The sequence below is a fragment of the Mauremys mutica genome, chromosome 9, assembly GCF_020497125.1.
Source record: "Mauremys mutica isolate MM-2020 ecotype Southern chromosome 9, ASM2049712v1, whole genome shotgun sequence".
Taxonomy (NCBI): domain Eukaryota; kingdom Metazoa; phylum Chordata; order Testudines; family Geoemydidae; genus Mauremys; species Mauremys mutica.
Window position 1 is genome coordinate 96,485,235 of NC_059080.1, and position 20,177 is coordinate 96,505,411.

The 20,177-nt window shown below is 41.5% G+C and overlaps 1 protein-coding gene across 2 annotated transcripts; it reads left to right on the forward strand.

Moving 5' to 3' along the window:
• Window positions 1-500: 500 nt before the first annotated feature.
• RFC4 (replication factor C subunit 4) lies at window positions 501-19,864 on the forward strand. 2 transcript variants are annotated; one of them, XM_045029126.1, is made up of 11 exons: window positions 501-593; window positions 857-1,010; window positions 1,864-1,942; window positions 7,872-7,951; window positions 10,538-10,657; window positions 11,555-11,698; window positions 11,971-12,091; window positions 13,468-13,593; window positions 15,322-15,402; window positions 16,834-16,950; window positions 18,972-19,864. In XM_045029126.1, exons 2-11 carry the CDS (start codon window positions 874-876, stop codon window positions 19,065-19,067), a joined length of 1,101 nt encoding a protein of 366 aa, XP_044885061.1. In that variant the 5' UTR covers window positions 501-593; window positions 857-873; the 3' UTR covers window positions 19,068-19,864. The 2 variants fall into 2 exon arrangements, with proteins under 2 accessions (XP_044885061.1, XP_044885062.1); XM_045029127.1 differs by lacking the exon at window positions 501-593 and adding an exon at window positions 595-646.
• Window positions 19,865-20,177: the final 313 nt, after the last annotated feature.

A 20,177-nucleotide genomic window follows, 5' to 3' on the forward strand; every position in this document is an offset into this window, starting at 1 on the left:
TCTCAAAGCACTTCAAAGTCTTTAATGTCTGTATCCCCACACCTGGCTGTGAGGTAGGGGAGCAGTATTACCTCCGCTGTACACATGGGCAGAGGGGCAGGTGCCTCTGCAGTGCCCCAGGTCACACACGGTGGCATTGAACCCCCTGGGTCTCCCACCTTCTTTCCCCTTCCCCATGTTACATCGTGTACCCGCTCCCCAATGCCCTCATGTAGCAGACACGCCTGACAGGGCGGTAGCAGGAAAGAGACCAACGCCCGCCACACCATCTCCGCAACGTCGCCCTCAGGCAAAGACACGCGAAGCACCTGACCCGCCATATTTAGTAAAGCTGGCGCTGGGCGCATGCGCACGGCACGCGCCGACGCTGCCCTCCGCCATGTTGATTGAAGGCAATCAGGGACAGCGCCTTGAGCCATCCTATCACGTGACGTACCTGCGTCGCCCTAAACCAATAACCCGGCGCCGAGGCTCAATCTCTATGGTTACTCCTCCCCGCACTCTCCGGCCTGTCCTCCCAGGCGGAAGCGGAAGTGGCCCCGCCCCCGTATAAAAAAGCGCGGGTTGGCGGGAGCTGGGCTGCTGCTGCGGTGGTAGGTCCTTTCCCCTGGGCCTTCGGGGTCGGTTACCGCGGGGGATGCCTCAGGTGGGGGCTGAGCTGGTCGCTTGGGGGGCGGGAATCCGAGGGGCCGCCGGCCCCCTGAGGTGGGTGAGGGGCCGGGGCCTGTCCCGCTCCTTGGTGGTGGGGCGGACGCGGGGCTGCCTCCTGCCCAGCGCCTCAGGGCGCGGGGGCGGGGCTGTGGGGCGCTGCTCTCGGGGCTGTGGGGTGACGAAGTGTCCGGTGCTCTCGCTGCAGGGTGACGAGCAGCAGCTATGCAGGCCTTTCTGAAAGGCCCGTCCTCCATCAGCACCAAAGCGCCAGCAGCCAAGGAGCGAGGGGCGGCGGCGGCGGCTGCAGGAGGCAGTGGCGAGGGCAAGAGACTCAAACCCATCCCTTGGGTGGAGAAATAGTAAGAGCCCTTCTGCGGGGGCGGGGTCTGATTTGCAGCGGCTGCTGGTGGCGAATGGTATCTGCAGGGCTGAGAGTCATGTCCCTCGAGGGAGTGGGGTGGAAGGGGCACCCGAGGTGTGCAGTGGCACTTGCTTCTGAGAAAAAGGGACTGGAACAACTGGGAATCTGTTCTTATTCTTCCACACTCAGTGACATTCATGGGAAATCTTCCTCCGTGTAGAATTTAAACGGTGCTTTCTCCCCCCCCCTTCCGTGTTGCAAGTTAAAAATTGCGCCCAGTTCTCTGTGCTTCTCAAATCATCAGAAACTCTTCGGTCAGAATGTAAATTAATAACTAGGCAGAATCCACCTTGCCTACCTGCAGGTGTATGTCTGTGCAATGCTGATGAGCGCAAAAGGTTTTGTCAGTGCAGTCAGCACCTTCGATACATGGAGCAGTAAGGTGGGTTGTGGGGTTTTTTTGCACATGCACTCATGTTGCTCTTCTCATAACTGCAATTTATCAAGACACAAACTATAGTGTTTTTTAATAAGGTTTTGCACCAGCCTTCCAAGCAGCAAAGCTGTTCTAGATTCTAAAATGTAGTTGTGCTTCTGAAAGTACTTCTGTGTACAGTATAGATAGACTGGCATCTGCCTGAGAAACTGGGTAACTTTAGCGTTTTTGTGCAAGATGCTACACAGTTTAGAAGCATTACACACAATTGCCCAGTCACTGTTTTACAAAGCTTTTCATATTCTCCTCCCCCCGCCCCGGCAAAACCTATAAGGAAAACATTTGTTTTTGCATGAAAGTGATATTGAGACTTTTTATCAGATACTAAGATGCACTTAACTGTGTTTTCATCTAGTCGTCCGAAGTGTGTGGATGAAGTTGCATTCCAAGAGGAAGTTGTTGCTGTGCTGAAAAAATCCTTAGAGGGAGCTGATGTGAGTGTAACAAAGACATTTAATCAATCATAGCATGTTCAAGAAAAAATTCTGATGTTCTCTGCTGCTACAGAACCTAGTTTTATGTGCTGCTGACTTATGAGTATCGTACTCAGAGTAGTTATCAATAGCTTGCTGTAAAATTGGGAGTGACAGTGGGTGACAGTCCCCAGCCCCACCATGTGCAGGGGAGGTTGCACTCAGACTTACTGTGTGAAAGGGGTCACCAATACAAAACGTTTGAGAACCACTGAAGTAGAATATGCTTATAAAATTTGAGGCGATACCAAGCTAGGAGGGGTTGTGAGCACGGATTTAAGATTCAAAATGACATTGACAAATTGAAGAATTGATCTGAATTCAACAAGGTGAAATTCAATAAAGACAAATGCAAAATACTTCACTTAAGAAGGAAAAATCAAATGCATAAGTACAAAATGGGGAATATCTGTTTAAGTGGTAGTACTGCTGAAACGGATCTGGGAATTATAGTGGACCACAAACTGAATATGAATGTCAATGTGATGCAGCTGCAAAAAAGGCTAATAATAAACCCCAGAATCCTAACAGGATTGTTATATGTAAGACACAGGAGGTAATTGTTCTACTATACTCCCCACTGGTGAGGCCCCAGGTGGGCTCCACAGTTTAGGCATAATGTGGACAAATTGGAAAGAGTCCAGAGGAAAGCAATTAAAATGATAAAAAGTTTAGAAAAGCTGGCCTATGAGGAAAGGTTTAAAAACTGGGCATATTTAGTCTTGAGAAGAGAAGACTGAGGGAGAACCTGATAAGTCTTCCGGTATTATAAAGAGGATTGTGATTAATGTTCTCCATGACCAGTGAAGATAGGACAAGAAGTAATGGGCTTAACTTGCAGCAAGGGAGAATTAGGTTAGATATTAGGAAAAAAATTCCTAATTATGATGGCTTCTTGAGGTCCCTTCCAAACCTATATTTCCATGATTCTGTGTTTCTGACATTTCCAGCTTTCTAATAATTCTAAAATCAGTAGCTCTGTGTTGTAACTTGGAAGCTTTACTGATTGGTGCTCTCCCACCAGTTTCTGTCATCATAATCTAATGTCTATGCAGCCGATGAAGTTGGCTGTAGCCCATGAAAGCTTATGCTCAAATAAATGTTAGTCTCTAAGGTGCCACAAGTACTCCTGTTCTTTTTGCATAACCATACAATAACTCCTCACTTAACATTGTAGTAGCGTTCCTGAAAAATGCGACTTTAAGTGAAACGATGTTAAGCGAATCCAATTTCCCCCATAAGAATTAATGTCAATGAGGGGGTTAGGTTCCAGGGAATTTTTTTTCACCAGACAAAAGACTACACACACACAGAGTATAAGTTTTAAACAAACAATTTAATACTGGTACACAGTGATGATGATTGTGAAGCTTAGTTGAGGTGGAGGAGTCAGAGGGTGGGGTATTTCCCAGGGAATGCCTTACTGCTAAATGTTGAACTAGCAATTGGCTGAGCCCTCAAGGGTTAACTCTCACACTCTACAAGGCAGCAGGAATGGAGGGAGGTGTGACAGAGCATGGCAGACAGAGTGTGTGTGTGTGTTGCACATTTCCCCTTTAAGTACAGGGCCTTGTTAATTAGATCAGCTTGCTGAGACTGCAGCTGCTGCCAGCAAGCTCCTTCCATCCTGAGCCCTATCGTGTGTCCCCCGCTGCTCTATGGAAGATGGGTAAGCGGGGTGCAGGAGCAGGGGGACACCCTGACATTAGCCCCCCTATTCCTCTCCTCCCCTCCCCCCCACAGCAAGCAGGAGTCTTGGGGAGTAGCTCCAAGGCAGAGGGAGGAGCAGCATATGGCAGTGGGAGGAGGGACAGCTGCAATTGCTAGCCTGCTGGGCAGTTGCTGCACAGGGAACTTAGGGGAGTGGGGAGCTGATACGGGGGCTGCTGGTCCACCCTGGTTCCAAGCCCCCACCAGCTAGCTGCAATGGGCTGCTCTTCCTGCAAGCATTGGACAAAGCAGGCGGCTGCCAAATGACGTTGGAAGGGAGCATTACACAACTTTAAATGAGCATGTTCCCTAATTGATTAGCAATGAAACAACATTAACCAGGACAACTTTAAGTGAGGAGTTGCTGTACAAGATTGGAAGAACCTCAGCTACCTTGTTCTTACCTAGCTATAGTCTGTACTGTTGAACGTTCAACTTTAAAAATTTGCTGCAGAGGGAAAAACAGTTTTAAAAAAAACAACCCACATTTATATAAATGTACTTCTAGTAATTTTTAATTCATTAGCCTCCCTTAGAAGCATTAAGTATAGTTTTACTAAAACCACTTAAATAACAAAGTAAGCTTAAAGGTATTGACATCTTACTGAACTATAGATCTAGAATAAGTTGTGAGCAAAGAGCAGTTCTTGAGGTTTTTTAAAACACAAGTAGTTAAACAAGTAACTTGTAAGGTGCTGTGAAGAGTATCAATTTGAATTTGCATGTATGTCGCATTGCTGAGGTTAGCTACAAAATGCTGTGATGTTCTATATGAACAGTTGCCATTTTTCTTCTACCTGGTGTTTCAGGAAACAAGTAAAAAGAATATGAAAGTGTAGCCAGTAGGGGGCTGTATGTCTGGGCTTTGGGTCTGGGATAGTCTCATCCTCCCAACACAGACAACCTTTTTCTGCCTCAGTGAAGTTCTAGATAAAGATGACTTAGAAGTGAGAGGATAATTTCATTTTTATGATCCACTAATGACTCTTAAATGACTGACCGAGATATTGGTAAGTTGTATTTTATGATGTGGACATATTCACTAGGAATTATATTGAATAAAATGTTTTCTGCATTTTTCAAAAAGGTTTTGAATTGTAATGACTTTTCCCTTGGGTGCTACTTAAATTGGCAATGTGGAGGGTGAAAGCTTTTATATCCTATTTCATTCCCCTTCACTGTCTAGAATTCCATTCTTGGCCAATTTTATAAATATATCTGAAATGATCAATTTAATCCATGTTACATCCTATTTTTTTAAAATAAATAAATTGTAAACTACTTGTGCTGCTTAATTTGTTTTACAATTGTGTAAAACCAGTGTGATGGACTAAAGAAGTATGTTCTTTAATACATGCCAGTAACTCGTACTTCCAGGTCAGTATAGTTAATGCTCTTAAAATCTAGTAGCAATTCTACCATATTTTAATAAATATACTCAATACAATTGTAATGTTATTTAGGATCTATTAATGTTAATGATAAATGAAATGCTGTCACTTCTTGTTATAATATTGATACTGCAGTGCATAATGTTACTTAGGTGGTGGGTTGGGCAGTTCTATTTTGAGCAATGCTATTTAAATCCTTTATGGCTTTTTTACCAGCTAGGTTTCTGGGATTATGATCCTAGTACATTAGTGTTGAAAGGCTGAAGGTCAACTCCTGTTTATAGTTACAGGTTTTATATTTTGTTGTAGTTACACTGCTCAAAACCAGTAAACCATTAGAGGGCAAAATCATTTAAGTAGCTTTAGTTTCAGAACTAACAAAACTTGGCAGTTCTTACTTTGAATTGTTCACTTCTCTAAAATAAGCCAAGATAGAACACTGCAATAAAAGAATCTTCTGAATTATTTAAACCAAAGCCTGAGACTGCTGATGTTTGTTCCAGACTGGATCCCAGTGAATTCCGAGGCATGCCTCTCAAATGACTTTCCTGGCCACATACGGCTGCTACTCTCTCCATCCCATGCTGCCAGTCAGTACTGCTATGTGGTGGATACAAGAATAACTAGATCAGGAGTCCTCAAACTTAATGTGGACTGTGTCTAAATAACAAAATGATTTTGTGGGCCACTTCCCTTCCCATTTGCTGTCACATAACATAATCTGTGGTAAAGTTGACTACTTCCCAGATATAATGTGGTTTTTAGGTAATGAGAACTGGTGCCATGTGACTAGCCAGCACTTTATAGACCACCAGTGGTCCCTGAATTTATTTGAGCGCTAAGTCAGACATACCCTTCTCCCCCCCACCCCCTCAAAACCTCAATTTATAGTGACATGCAGAGGGCTGAGCCTAACTAGTTGTGGTGCATTCAAGGACTTGACTAGTTTCTTTGCCATCACTGCAGTGCCGGGCCTGGGTAAGAATAATGTAAACCATAATATTCTGACATGCTCAGTGCTCTAACTGGATCTCTGGAGGCTGCTTATAAGAAGGCTCATCGTAGCGCTGCCAGCCATTTCAGTTTTCATCTCCTCTTGTCCAGCTCCTTAGAAGGAGCTGTGTGAGAAACTTTCTGAAACAGACTTAAGGTTTGCATTATGATATGTAATTCGCCAGTAGCTGTAACCTTCCCATAATCAGGATAAGATGCCTACAGGTATCATAGCTTACCACTGGCAAGTGTTGAAAACTGCCATTAAGTTATATAAAGGATTAGATATACTTTGTAAGGCAGCAGTGTAAATGCTGGTGATGATTCTGATGTGAAATTGAAGCACAAACAGTCTAGAGTATGGATTTAGTGTATTTAAGTGGAATTAGTCAAACATGGAATCTCATTAAAACTTTACTAAAGCCTATTCACAGGACTAGCAGGGAGTGGATTAGTGATTTTGGGGTCAAGTTACTGTGTACGTCTCCAACACAAAGCTCTGCAAAGTGTCTGCCTGCCAATACAGTGCTCGTCTAATGTGTCATCTGCTATTCGCTTATGAGAACTAACACTCACGATGTTTCCCCTTCCCAGTACAATCCTAAAAACATTCTGGAGGATGTTGACAATTATGGTAGATGATCAAACATAAAAAGGGTGTTTAGTCTTAAATTTGAGCGAAGCTTAAGCTGTTAATTACTTAGTATGTATTGTGTTTATGTATAACCTCTGGAATCTGTCAAAGGCATAACTTCTAGACAGTGTCCTTTTTAGAGTGTTTGTATGTTTCATGCTCAGTTTTATTTATATATAAAAATTTACTGTATCTTTAAAAAAGCGTCCCCCTTAAAAAGTTTTAACATGATGACCTCTGAATTCAACCTATAAATTCAGTAGTTTTTCATACACTTAAGCGCTTGAAGCTTTATAGAAATGTCTGTATTTAAATACATGGTTTTACTGTGTGCAAATCTATTATCACTACATAGAAGACTTGCTATGTACTTATTACAATCTCCATATTAGCCATTAGAAGAGATACATGACTGTTACTAAATAGGTTTGCCAAATCAGTAAGACACCAAATCCTGCTCAGTATTTGGCAGGAATATTTATTTACCCTGTAAATCTTCATTGCTGCTTTGTATTTTTTGTTTTTACTGTTCCTTTTCTGTCTGCAGTAGCTGCTATACTTTATGGGAATATCAAATCTTTCTTTTAACTGTTAAACATTTTAGTTCTGTGGAATAGATTTCTTTTTTTACAAAGCTTCTGTCTTTTAAAAAAAGAAAATAATGTATTTGGGACTATAAATAACAAGTCTGACTGAGAAGCTCAGCCTTTTTTTTCGTTTGCTGTGGGCTGGAAGGGACTCTTGTGTCTAGGGCAAAAAAACCTGCATAAGTGCATAAAACAAACAGCCCATGTACATTCCAGGTAGTCATTGGAAACCTCCCCCATGCTGTCATAGCTGTGTGCCTCAATCCTGACCTGGAGGCACTGTATCCAAGAACCCCCCTGAGTGAGGGTATCAGTTTTGATAGAACATGTTAGATCATAAAATGCCAACTTGTTCTCATGGCCTTATCAGTAACGGGTTGGCTTGTGTTCTTTTGACTGTTACCTACAGTGCCTAATGACCTAGATGTTGAAAGGCTTTGTATTGCACAGCCCCATTCAGTCCCATTTCTCTCTACGCTGGAGTTCAATAGTAAAGGGTGAAGTGAAATTTCTATACATTAAATATTTGGAATTAATAACTTGTGCTGTAAATCACCCCTTTTCTGTGTCTACAGCTTCCCAATCTCTTGTTTTATGGCCCACCTGGAACAGGAAAGACTTCTACTATTTTGGCATTAGCCAGAGAACTCTATGGGTAAGTTGGAATCTAACTGCATTTACGTAGGTGTTGTAAAAGCTTGCTGTCCTGTGACACTTTTAGTCACTTCCTGCTCCAGTTTTTGTGGTGGTCTAGTCTATAAGAATCTAATTTTGAGTTAAGCCTTCTCTTTGGTGCTTGTGTATTCCAAACTTGTATTTCTTGGTGATAACAGATTTCCCTCCCCACAATATTACATTTAACACTAAACCACTTAAGTAAAACATCTGATGCAATATTAAGGGAGAGAGCAGGGATGGGGGATTTTTTTGTGGTAGTCCAGTTCTGTCTGGAAATCCTCCTCGCTTTGAAAGATTTTCTGATACTTGTGTACACTTGTCTGTTACACCACTTTGTGTTCACACCAGCGTTTTTCTACTGTCTGATCATGTCATTGGACTCAGACTATGCTGTCTATTGATGAAGCCTCAGTCAGTGCTGTGATTCAAATCATGCAACCATGTCCCTTTAACAGTGGTGAACCTATGTGGCTTCTTCATTTTATTGTTTTCTGATTTAATGTTCTGTATAAACCCTAGTGAAACTAAAAAAAAAAAAAATCAATCTTCAATGTTTACACACACAGGTAAAAAACAGAAATCCTTAGTATTTAGAACTTGTAGAGCATTTTATCTGTAGATCTCAATGCACTTTACAAAAATGGATAAATATTCTTGCCATTGTACAGTTGGGGAAACTAAGATGCTGGTTGTGGCTTGCCTGGGAGTCTGAGGTAGAAATAGAACCCAGGTCTACTGATTCCCCGTCACTGGACCACACTTGCCTTGCCTTCCTTACTCTGCCCCACCCCTCCCTACCTACCTCATAGGGTGTTTTGAAACTTGTATTGAGCTAAACTCTTAGTGGGGTGACTATGGGAAAGATCTGAGGGTGGGGAAGAGGAGGAGGGTAATTGCTTTTGAACACTTTTTTAAAAAACTTGTGATACACAGATAATGCAGCATGTTCTTTTTCCGTAAATCCTGTGTACATTAATTGATTCCTTTTTTGTGGCTTTTGTGTGATTAGAGGATTTTTTTGAAAGTGTTATAACTAAAATAAGGCTTGGCTGACCTGCATTCAAATAGAATGCCACAGGAATCTTAACTAGTTTGACTTCTTGTGTGAGTTAAATAGCATCTTTTGTTCTTCTTTTTACTTCTCCAAATTCCATGGTGTAGGAGGAGAAAGATTATTGGTAGTACTAAGTTAACACTAGAAAGAAAACTCCTAATTAGTATTCAAACTCTTTCTGAAGCATAGATGTTTCAGGTTCTGGAATCTTACAACTGTTAATCTTTTGTGGCCTGTTGTGACTGATGTCCTGTTTTAGCTGCACTTTTTGTATCAAATTAAATCTTCTAGCAGCATAGTTCCTGGAAGCATGACAGCTGCAGAGCACTGTTGGTGGCTGCAACAGAGGATTTTACAAGTTATTGTACAATTTGATTTACAGAATATTTGTTGAACTAGACATAGCACAGAAAAATCAAGTGTCCTTGACCTTGAATGCTCGCTCAATGTTTTTGCCTGGAGCAGCGGTGTGACTTCATGTTTCAATTTTTCCATAGTCTAGGGGACAAGGTTCTTGGTATAAATAAAATAGGGCTTCTGTTTTCAGATTTTTGGGGTTTATTAGCAATTTGAGTTTTATGTAGATGTCCAGAAAGCACAAATTTTGGGGCACTTTGTTTGTTACAGAATATACAATCTCCTTGTAATGATTCCTAGTGCGCTTTAAAGTAGTACTGTTTCAAACACCGTTATTTTGAAGCACACTAGGGAACCTTTAGTGCGCACCAGCAGGGTCTACGCAGACCAATTAATGCACAACATATTAGTGTGCTTTAGAAATCACAACCCCAGCCCTCATTAATGCTGCATGTAGATGAGACCTTAGATACAAGTGACCATTTCAGATTCTTTTTGATATTTACTGTGTAAACACAGATTTCATTTTTTGTATGGGGGGAGTTTATTGATGTGTATTAAAACTGAAAATCAGAAGCCCTTGGTATAAACTAGATTATGGAATTCTAGACCTTTGCAGGACCAGAATTTTAATGAACTCTTAACATATACTCTGCTGTTAGCAAGATATTAATGCTGCTTCACAGTAATTAAGAATGATACTACAGATTAAAATCCTCACAAACCTGAATGATTACCAGGGAATTTGTAGATTCTAATGCCAGAAGAGATCACTGTGATCATCTAGTCTGACCTCCTGTGTAACACAGTCCATAGAACTTCTTCCCCAAAATAATTGTTAGAGCAGATCCTTTAGAAGAACATCTAATCTTAATTTAAAAATTGTCAGTGATGGAGAATCCACCACAACCCTTGGTAAATTGTTCCAGTGATTAATTACTCTCACCATTAAAAATATTTACCTTATTTCCAGTCTGAATTTGTCTTGCTTCAACTTCCAGCCATTAGATTGTGTTATACCTTTCTATGCTGGATTGAAGAGCCTATTAAATATTCCCCATGTAGATGCTTAGAGACTAATCGAGTCACTTGCTTGTTATAAGGCATTACAGGAGTTAGCAGCTCATGCAACATGTTTTAAACCCTTCACAGACCCGAATTGTTCCGACAGAGAGTTCTTGAGTTAAATGCTTCTGATGAACGTGGAATACAAGTGATTCGAGAGAAAGTGAAGACATTTGCTCAGCTAACTGTGTCTGGAAGTCGTTCAGAGTAAGCAAGAGATTAAAGCCAACTATCTGATGGATTGTATTTCTCAGTGAAGTGTCATAGATTTATTTAGATTAATTTTAATTAATTAATTGCAGACTTAAGCTTTGAGTCACTATAGAATAACAGAAATTAGAGCAACACTGCAGGCCAAAGGGTCTTCCCCTTGATACCCATGTGCAAGTTGCCCTAAAGTCACTGGGAAGAATTTGTATGGAGAATGGATGCAATTCCAAAAAACCTAGTTTTGTACATTTGGTAATTCAGTGTATGTGACAGCAAATGTTGAATGAGTGAATAACTAGTTTAGGAACAAATTTTATAGCTGGTGATTTTTTTAATCACAAATGTATCTCAAGCAAAATCTGTGTCAGTTGATAATTAGTTAAGGAGATTCTGGGGCTGGGGAGAGGCCCATGTGGATGAGGGAGCAGAGGTGAGTGTGATTAACGAGAGGTAACAGAAGCCCAAGACTAGCTGGAAGGAGAAATCATCCCATATCATGTACTGAGATAAGCCTGCCATTGTAATTTCTAAATTTTAGAAGATCCCATAGGGATTAAGGAAGCCTGCGAAAGAAGAATTGCATAAACTATTATAGGAAGCAATTGAAAGCATGAATAAGAATTTCAGCAGAGGAATCTTGCAGTGTTCTCAAGTGTCAGGCTTGGAGATAAGAAATGTGAAAATATTAATTGCCCCTCCTTATAACTGCTAGTCCTTTGGCAAATGGTAGATAAGCAAAAGGTAATACATACCACTTTACATCTGCTCTTCTAATATTACCTATCGATAGTGGTAGTACTGTGCAACAAGCTTTGACTTTTAAATATTAATGCATGTTATACTTGAAAACAATGAACTCCCTTTTAATTGGATGATGGGCATTTATTTTTTTAGTGGTAAGGTTTGTCCTCCTTTTAAGATTGTGATCCTGGATGAAGCAGACTCCATGACTTCAGCCGCTCAGGCAGCCTTGAGACGCACTATGGAGAAAGAATCTAAAACTACACGCTTCTGCCTTATTTGTAATTACATCAGCAGGTTTGTGTGGCTTTCTTTGCCTTCCCAGGTTTTGTGTTTACTACTGCAAACCTTTCTATTTAACTTGTAGTTTGAGAGGAGTTAGCTCTCCAGCTGTTGAAATACATGATCTAACAAATCTGAAGGGTTTAATCTGTAATTCATTTATCACTAAGGTGTTGCAATTTGAAACTCTATTTTGCGTTACTGCTCTAGTAATCTAAGATGATAGATTCCTGAGGAGTTCTCTGCATAGACTCATCAATATTTTTTCCTTCCTTCCTTCCTTCTAGGATAATTGAACCCTTAACATCTCGATGCTCCAAATTCCGTTTCAAGCCCCTGATTGATAAAATCCAACAGCAGAGACTATGGGCTGTTTCTGAAAAGGAAAATGTGAAAGTTAGCAATGAGGTAGCTTTATGGTCACTGTATAGATTCATTGTTTTATTGAGTGCATAATTACATTGCAGTGAAAGGAGTAAATAGGCACTACCCATGCCCGTTCTGCTTGGTTATAGCTATTACTAAACATAGTACATGAGCTAATTTTAGTATTATTCTAACTACACACATTGGGGTAACAGTTTCAATGACCAAGGCCAGAGAAAAGTCTGTCAGAACAAGAATTAGAACAGTCTGAGTATCTGGCTCTATGCTCAGTCCACTAAAGTGAAGCCATATTACAACCTAAAATGGTCACAATATCAATATGAAGTTGTGTTAATTTTAATTGGAAATACAGGGTGAATGCGTATTGATGAATACATCCTGGATTTCACTTCCGACTATTCAAGCTTTGTGTTTCCCATGTGAATTTTTATACTAGCTAACATAGGTAACATCCAAAGAATTACTACTACTCCTGTCTGACCTATAGCTCCACTATACTTGGTTTAGAAAACTTCATAAATTTGCTTCAAAATGAAAACCCTCTGAATTCACTTAAATTCATGCAGAACTATAGTTTTAGAATATAAAGAACAAATTACCTGGTATAATAAGCACTCTTTCCTTAACACTAGTTTTCTGCTCAAGCTGACTATACAGCCAGTTGAGGTCATGCTTGTTACATCCTTGTATTGAAGCAAATGTTGGTTAAGGTGAACATATGTCTGGAATAGATGCTGGATTTGATTTGACTACTCTGTGGGAGTGTGTGCAGCAGGGAATGTGCTCCAACACATGCAAGTGAAGACTAAACTTGATTGTTGTGCCCATGAGTAAGCATTGGGTATAATTCTTTGCACTGAATGGAAAATTCAGTTCTCTTGTGCAGCAGCTCTCTTACACTTGAGAGACAGATGGTTAAAAAGGGGATAGAGCATGGGAGGAGACTAGTCTGAGACATGTGATAAGCATGATCCCTACCATGCAAAAGAGGTGTTTAATTGTCCATTTCCCTCTTTGGCCTCACTTCAGCTACAAGACAGGAGTAACTTGCAGGGTGCTCAGCCCTCTAATCATTAATACAAGATCAGGTTTTCCTGATAATTGCTTTCTACTGTGAGCTTGTATACACAGCATTCTGCTTACCTTATGTGCAAAGTGCAGGATCAATCCCACAGTGCATCTTTGTTACACTGCATTTATAATAGAAGCTGTATGCACATACATGTCTGGTATTTATATGAAATGTTAAAGGTTGCTTTGTGACTTCCTGCATACTACTTTCTGTCTGCAGCCTTGGGCGTTACATGATATTTTTTTAATCACTTTTGCCCACAAAGTGTACTTGATTTTTTTAACTAACAATTAAAATATTTGTCATTTTTCTCACTATTCCTCAGGCAATATCTTGTCTTGTTCAAGTGTCAGAAGGAGACTTAAGAAAAGCAATCACATTTCTTCAAAGTGCTACTCGATTAACAGGTGGGAAAGAGATCACGGAGAAGGTTGTCACCGAAATTGCAGGGGTAGGCTATCATAATACATGGTTTTGTTTAGTTTTTCCTGTGGCAGTGTGGTTACGGTCAGAAAAATGAGTGTAAACTTGCTGGTTTCAGTAACTGATCTTACTCCTATTTGTCCCTTATGTAAGATTCTACACTTAATATGCAAAATTAATTTAATTATGAAGAATGTTGCAAAATTCTTAGTCTATAGTTGTCAAATGACAAGTACCTGCATTTAGTGGTAACTTCAGGGATACTGTGCAAACAGAAAAATTAAGTATTTTCACTTGGTAAGTGTTAGATTATTACCTTTAGATTATTAAAACTGAATTTTTTAAATACAAATTACTTTAATCTATTATGCACTATTTTTGTGCCTCATTTAGGTTGGGCATTTGAACTAATAATTGCACTTTCAGGTTCTCATGCACTAGCACAGAGCTGCAAAGTTTGGTTTGGAAATACTGCAGGGGAATGGCTCAAAGAACCATTCTAGTTCTTGTTTAACTTACGCAAGCTGACAGTGTCCCTGTAAGTACCTGTGTGGCTTTTGCTCTGTAGCAATTTATTTCTCTAGGATAACTAGCTAGGTAATGCTGACAGGAACAGTAGAAACTTGCGGGAAGACCAGCTTACTTAAATTTCAGTATGAAAGTGTTGCTATGGCAAAATTACACTTATCTCCTCAAGCAAGGAATCTCAGACTAAGAGTGGAGAGGAGCTGAGAAATGAATAGGATATTCATATTGGACACTTGGTATTTGTGTTGATACGTGCTACCCTCATAGCACAATTTCACTAGCCCTTCTGGAGCCATGCATTTTTGTGTTTTGAGAGGAAGAGAACAGAACTGCTTTCCGTGCATGTTTTTCAAGTCACGTTTAAATAAATCTCTTTTCCCTCTGGTCAACTTAATAGAAGATAATTAGTTTTTTGTATCTCCAGCTATGAAAAATGGCTGAACTTTCACTTTCAAAATAACATCCAGTTGAAATTGATGATAGGGGAAAACCCTCCAATTAATGTTTGTGCTCCTGTGAGCATAAAGCTTCAGTTTCAACATGATCTGCTAAAAATCAGAGGAACCTAATTTGCATTTAAGTAATATATTTAAGATCTTGTTCATATGTTACTGTTGCAGACTAGTGGTAGCCTTGGTACTGGAGACTTTCAAAGAAATTCCATTAATGAAGAAAAACATATGCAGTTTCAGTCTGCAGGAATAATGTGTCCAAAGGAAAACCTAACAGTGCTTTGAGTTAAATGACTTAATCTGTTGTAACAGTTCTCATCTCTTCTGATTGATCTAGTTGCTTCAGGCTAATTTTAACATGGTAGAAACTAATTTTCTGTTCTGCTAGACCATAGGACCCTAGAAAAAATGTATGAAGACTGATCCATTTGTTAATTGGTGCTCCACGTAATCACACTAAAATATCAACAGCAAAATACTAATATCAATGCATCCTTATCCCCATCTCATATGATCTTAATATCAACCCTATTTGTTTGCTCAGCCTTTGCCTGAGAGAAGCTGGTGGGGGCGGGTGGGGAAACATTTTATGTATGTATGTAAGGACAGTTCCGGTAACTAGCTGTAGCATTGTTTGAGTCTATACTTACTGTTCTGGTGGTGAACTTGGGTCATGGCTTAGTCAACTGTTTACAACTTAAAAAAAGTTTAAAAGTTAATGCACCCAGAGACCTGGATAGTATGTGCATGCTTTATATATGTCACTTCTCTTGTAGGTTGTCCCAAAGGAAACAATTGATGGACTGCTATCTGCCTGTCAAAGTGGCTCTTTTGAAAAACTGGAAACTGTAGCGAAGGTAGAGTTGCTCGCATGTTTTCTCTCATTCTGTGGTGTGAATTCAAAACAATTTTAGTGTGGGGTTTTGGTTTTAAAATTATGTGCTGTTGGCTCTGAGCTAGCTGTGGGGGATAAACTTAAATAATAGCACTCCTGTTAGCAGGTTGAAATTGAAGACTATTTGCTGAGGCCAATTATGGTGCAAATGTAATACAAGCTTCCTGACATTAATCAGTCCAGTGACCTAAGCCTTGATCTGAAGGAGAGCACTTTTTTAAGGTGATAAGAAATCTTTCCCTGCTAACTTGACTATGGACTGCTCCTGAGCTAAACTGACAATATATGAAGGTATCCTGCTCAGTTGTGGAGAATAAGAATTTTTGTGAGGCAAACTCAGCTCTTCTTGGGTCTCTTGTGAGACCACTGTCTGCTGAAGACTGTGTACCCAAAAAGGGTAATGGTCTGAAGTGTCCCTAGCCTTTGTTTGCCAGCAGAAGCTGGGAATGGGCGACAGGGGATAGATCACTTGATTACTTGTTCTGTTCATTCCCTGTGAAGCACCTGGTGTTAGCCACTGTTGGAAGACAGGATACTGGGCTAGATGGACCTTTGGTCTGACCCAGCATGGCCATTCTTATGTCCAATCTATGATTTCAGCAAATTCATCTTCTGCTGATCACCACAAACACATTTTAAACATCACTATCTCATTCATATCTTCTAGAAATAGTATTTAGTGTGTACTGCAAGAATTGCTGGTGTAAATGTCTAATCTATGGAGAGTACCTTCAGTGTTTAATTTTTTCTATGGAACACTATGGGTCAGCCTAGCTGGCAAACTGCAGTAAATGCACTAGAATGCACTTCACTAGAAGAAAAAAATTATCTGTATATAGGTTAATCATAGAATGTCAGGGTTGGAAGGGACCTCAGGAGGTCATCTAGTCCAACCCCCTGCTCAAAGCAGGACCCATCCCCAAACAGATTTCTTTTCCTCCGGATCCCTAAATGGCCCCCTCAAGGATTGAACTCACAACCCTGGGTTTAGCAGGCCAATGCTCAAACCACTGAGCTATCCCTCCCCCCATAATTAGATAGATAAATCTAACTGTGCAAGGTCATGTATTTTTTAAAGTAAATTTTAGTTCCCCAGCACTTTGGGGTAGAAGTCGCATTTAAAGGGGGCCCAGTCACCAGGCAGTCCATGATCTGGGGAGGAGGAGGGTGTGTCATAGGAATGGCAGGAGCATGATGAGGGGGGAAGGAGGGTGTCCCCTTTTCTCCGTTATGCATCTCCTTAACGGACTTCACAGCTTCAAAGTGGTCTTAATGATTTGATAGTGTCACTTTAAATGATACTCGTCCCCACCCTCATGTCTTCTACTACTACTTAAAAGCTTTAAATTCAGACTAGTGCTACCTTGTTTCCATTCCTCCTTCCCTGTTACAGAATCTGATAAATGAAGGGTATGCTGCTGCTCAGCTTGTAAACCAGCTTCATGATGATATTGTTGAGAGAGAGGATCTCACTGACAAGCAGAAATCTGTTATTGCAGAGAAACTTGCTGTAAGTCTCCATTAACTTGATTTCATCTATTAGTGCAGCAGTTAACTAGCACTGGTATTTCTACCCATACTTCCTTTCCCCCGCCCCTCCCCAAAAAAATTTAACTGTGTTGATCCTGTGTGCACCACAGGTGTTTGCGTCTCATTCAGTATCATGTTCTACATGTATACTGTCAGCCTGGGGCTTGCCAAATTGCATTAGGCTGAAAAGGAGTTGAGGTGCTGGTTGATGTCAATGAATTCTTAATTTGGTCAAACTGGTACACTTCCCTAAAAGGCTTGGGGTGTTTAGACGCATTGAGGGGACATAAATGTGCAAGTTAAGTAGCCATCTCTATAGGAATGTAACTGAACAGGAGACTTTCCTGTGTTACGGCAACTTGAGATATCTTGTGCCCCTTCTTGATTCAAAAAAGGCTAAACTACTTCTCATGAGACAAATATTGAGCTAATCATTTCTTGAAATACACCTCTTGAGAAATCCCCCGATAGAGATTTCTCTCTGCAGTAGATAAATGAGAAGAGACCAAGGTAAAGGACGTCTTCTTTTAAACTTTCTGTTGATTTGGACCAAATGCCTCTTCCCTTGGGTTGATTAACTCCTGTGTCAGTTGCTCTCTTGTGTAACAGGGAACCCTGCATGGGTTCGTGGCCGTGCAGCAGCCTATTGAGTGCCATGCAGGTGTTCAGGGAACCCACCTGGCTGGGACTTGCCATGGCTGGGGGAGGGGTGCCCCTCCTCTGGCCCCAAATCAGCCATGGCCTGGACCTGCTGGGGGAGGGACACCTATCCTGCAGCCCCAGCTCTCCCCACCAGCCCAGGTGCTGTTGCAGGGGGAGAGAGCTGGGGGAGTTCTCTCCACTGTAGCCCTGGGGCAGCCTGAACCCCAAACCCCTCATCCTTGGCCCCACCCCAGAGCCCACACCCCTGCACCCCAGCCCTGAGCCCCCTCCCACACTGCAAACCCCTCGGCCCCACCCCCGACACATGGATTTATGTGCACCAATATGGAGGTGATGTGTCATAACAAAATTGGTGCACAGAACAAAATTCATTCCACATGTGGGGGGAAAATTAGAGGGAACACTGGTGCAAAGTTCTGTGTTCCCCTTGCTACAGTTGATGATGTGATTCGGAACATGTTCCCCTATTGATAAGTGATGGCTATGCCAGATATCGGTAGGCTGCAGCCCACCCACTTAACATCCAGACCCACCCTCCCGCAGTCCCGGCTCTGCTCCCACACCTCCCACCCGGCCCTCCAGCTGGGCAACGGGGTCGGGGCACGGGGGCTTGCTCAGCTCCGGCGCTTCAGCCGTGGAGCAGGGTCAGGGGTGTGCCCTGCTCTGCTCACCTGGCCCTCCTGCCAGGGGTTGGAGCTCAGGGGCTTCAGAGCCCCTGCTCCCTGGCTGGAGTGCCAGAGTGGGGCAAGTCTGCTCCCTGGCTAGAGCAGCGGATAGGCAGAGCAGGTCAAGTGCTGGGTGGGGGTGCAGGGTGCACATTTTTCTAGGAGCCCCTGGCCAGAGCGTCTATCTCTTCTCTCCCCCCAGCCTGCTGGTGGTGGGGAAGGTGCCAGATCACTCCTACCCTTCTGCTCCCTGTCATTGCCCACCTAAGTGTCCCCTCCTGCCTACACCACTGCTGTACCAATGGGTCTCCAGTATATGTTTCGGTATCCATAGCCCTTCTCAAGAACACAACCTTGATGTATACTGGGTACCTGCTGTATACAAATGTTGATGATGAAGCAGACAACATGGAAACATTCCCAAGAAGATGTGTACAGCTCCTGTGTCTGCCCACTGTTGCCTACATGATGGGATGGTGCAGGAAACAGCTGCAGCTCCACTTCAAGTTACAAATCTTCACATTCATGAATCTCAGTAGAAATGCCAGTTCTCAGTGGGAAAACTTATCTGACTTTTTGCATAGCTACTACCTCTCCGAACTTGGTGTCAAAGCACTGAAAACCTCTGTCCAGTTTTAAAGGGATTGTTTATAACTTGTGTCTCTATTTGCAGGAGGTAGACAAATGCTTGACAGATGGTGCAGATGAGTACTTGCAATTGATCAGTCTCTGTGCCGTTGTGATGCAGCAGCTAACTCAGAATGGCTAGTTCTTCAGGGAGAAAATGGTGCCAGCTGAATTTCTCAGTTCTGATCTTCAGATTGCTTTGATGTTACTGCTCTCTCAAAACTGCAATCCGTACATTTATTTTTGTGGTTTTGTAGTAATAGACTGCCAAACAACTGAAAAATTCATCCTAGGAACTGAACACTTGCTATTTCGACATAATCAATGCTTCACACTTGTAGCTACACGCCACAATTCAGAGGGCTTGAAAGAAACAGCTGGATGAAGAATGAGCAGGGCCTGGATGCCACTAATTGAGTTCTAATACTTGCTGTCATCTCCTAATGGTGGGGGTCTTGAAAATTTAAAAAAAACCCTTTCAAAATATGGTGTGTGGAGTGTTTGTACAGTGTTTGGAAGATGGTTAGAAATCTGCACTTTGATGCACTATCATCATAGCAGCTAAAGATGCTGTAGCGTATTAATTACATCAGTCACTTCATTATACACTTGAATGGTGGGGTGCTGGTCTGACACACCACTATGCAAACTCCTTAAATGTTACTTAAACTGTTTACCAGCAGTGATAGAAACAAAAGTCTTAAATACAATAATGTTTAGTTTTAACCTGTATTGAGAAGACAACTGCCCCTTCTGGTTTTTTAAACAAATCGCTTGTGTGTGAGTGTAAAAACCCTGCACCCTAAGGGAAGGAGTTGTCGGAGAAAAACTTAGTTCTCACTTTTTGTTTGGGTGCAGCAAAGTCAGATACTTTATTCTGTTTAGCAGCTACAGCAGGGAGAGAGTGCACTAGGACATAGGGTCTCCCCTTCCTAGACAGGTCTCTCAACAGGTAAACAATTACAGCAGCATTTATACTTTTGTTACAGACAATAATAAGCAACAGCTGCATTTTGTCTATACATAGGTCATCCTGATATCTTGTTTTTCTCACTTAAGAGACTCCAGTCTACATTTCATATTACAGTTCTTTCTCTACTTCCACGGAGTAGATGCCCCTTTAATAGAGTTTGAGAGACCTACCATTTGAAAACATAACTCTGTAGGGTGAAATTATACATTTTCTTGTATAAAATACTTTTAATGTTAAAATCTCTAACCCTTATGAACTTCTTACATGCTTCTTTGTTAC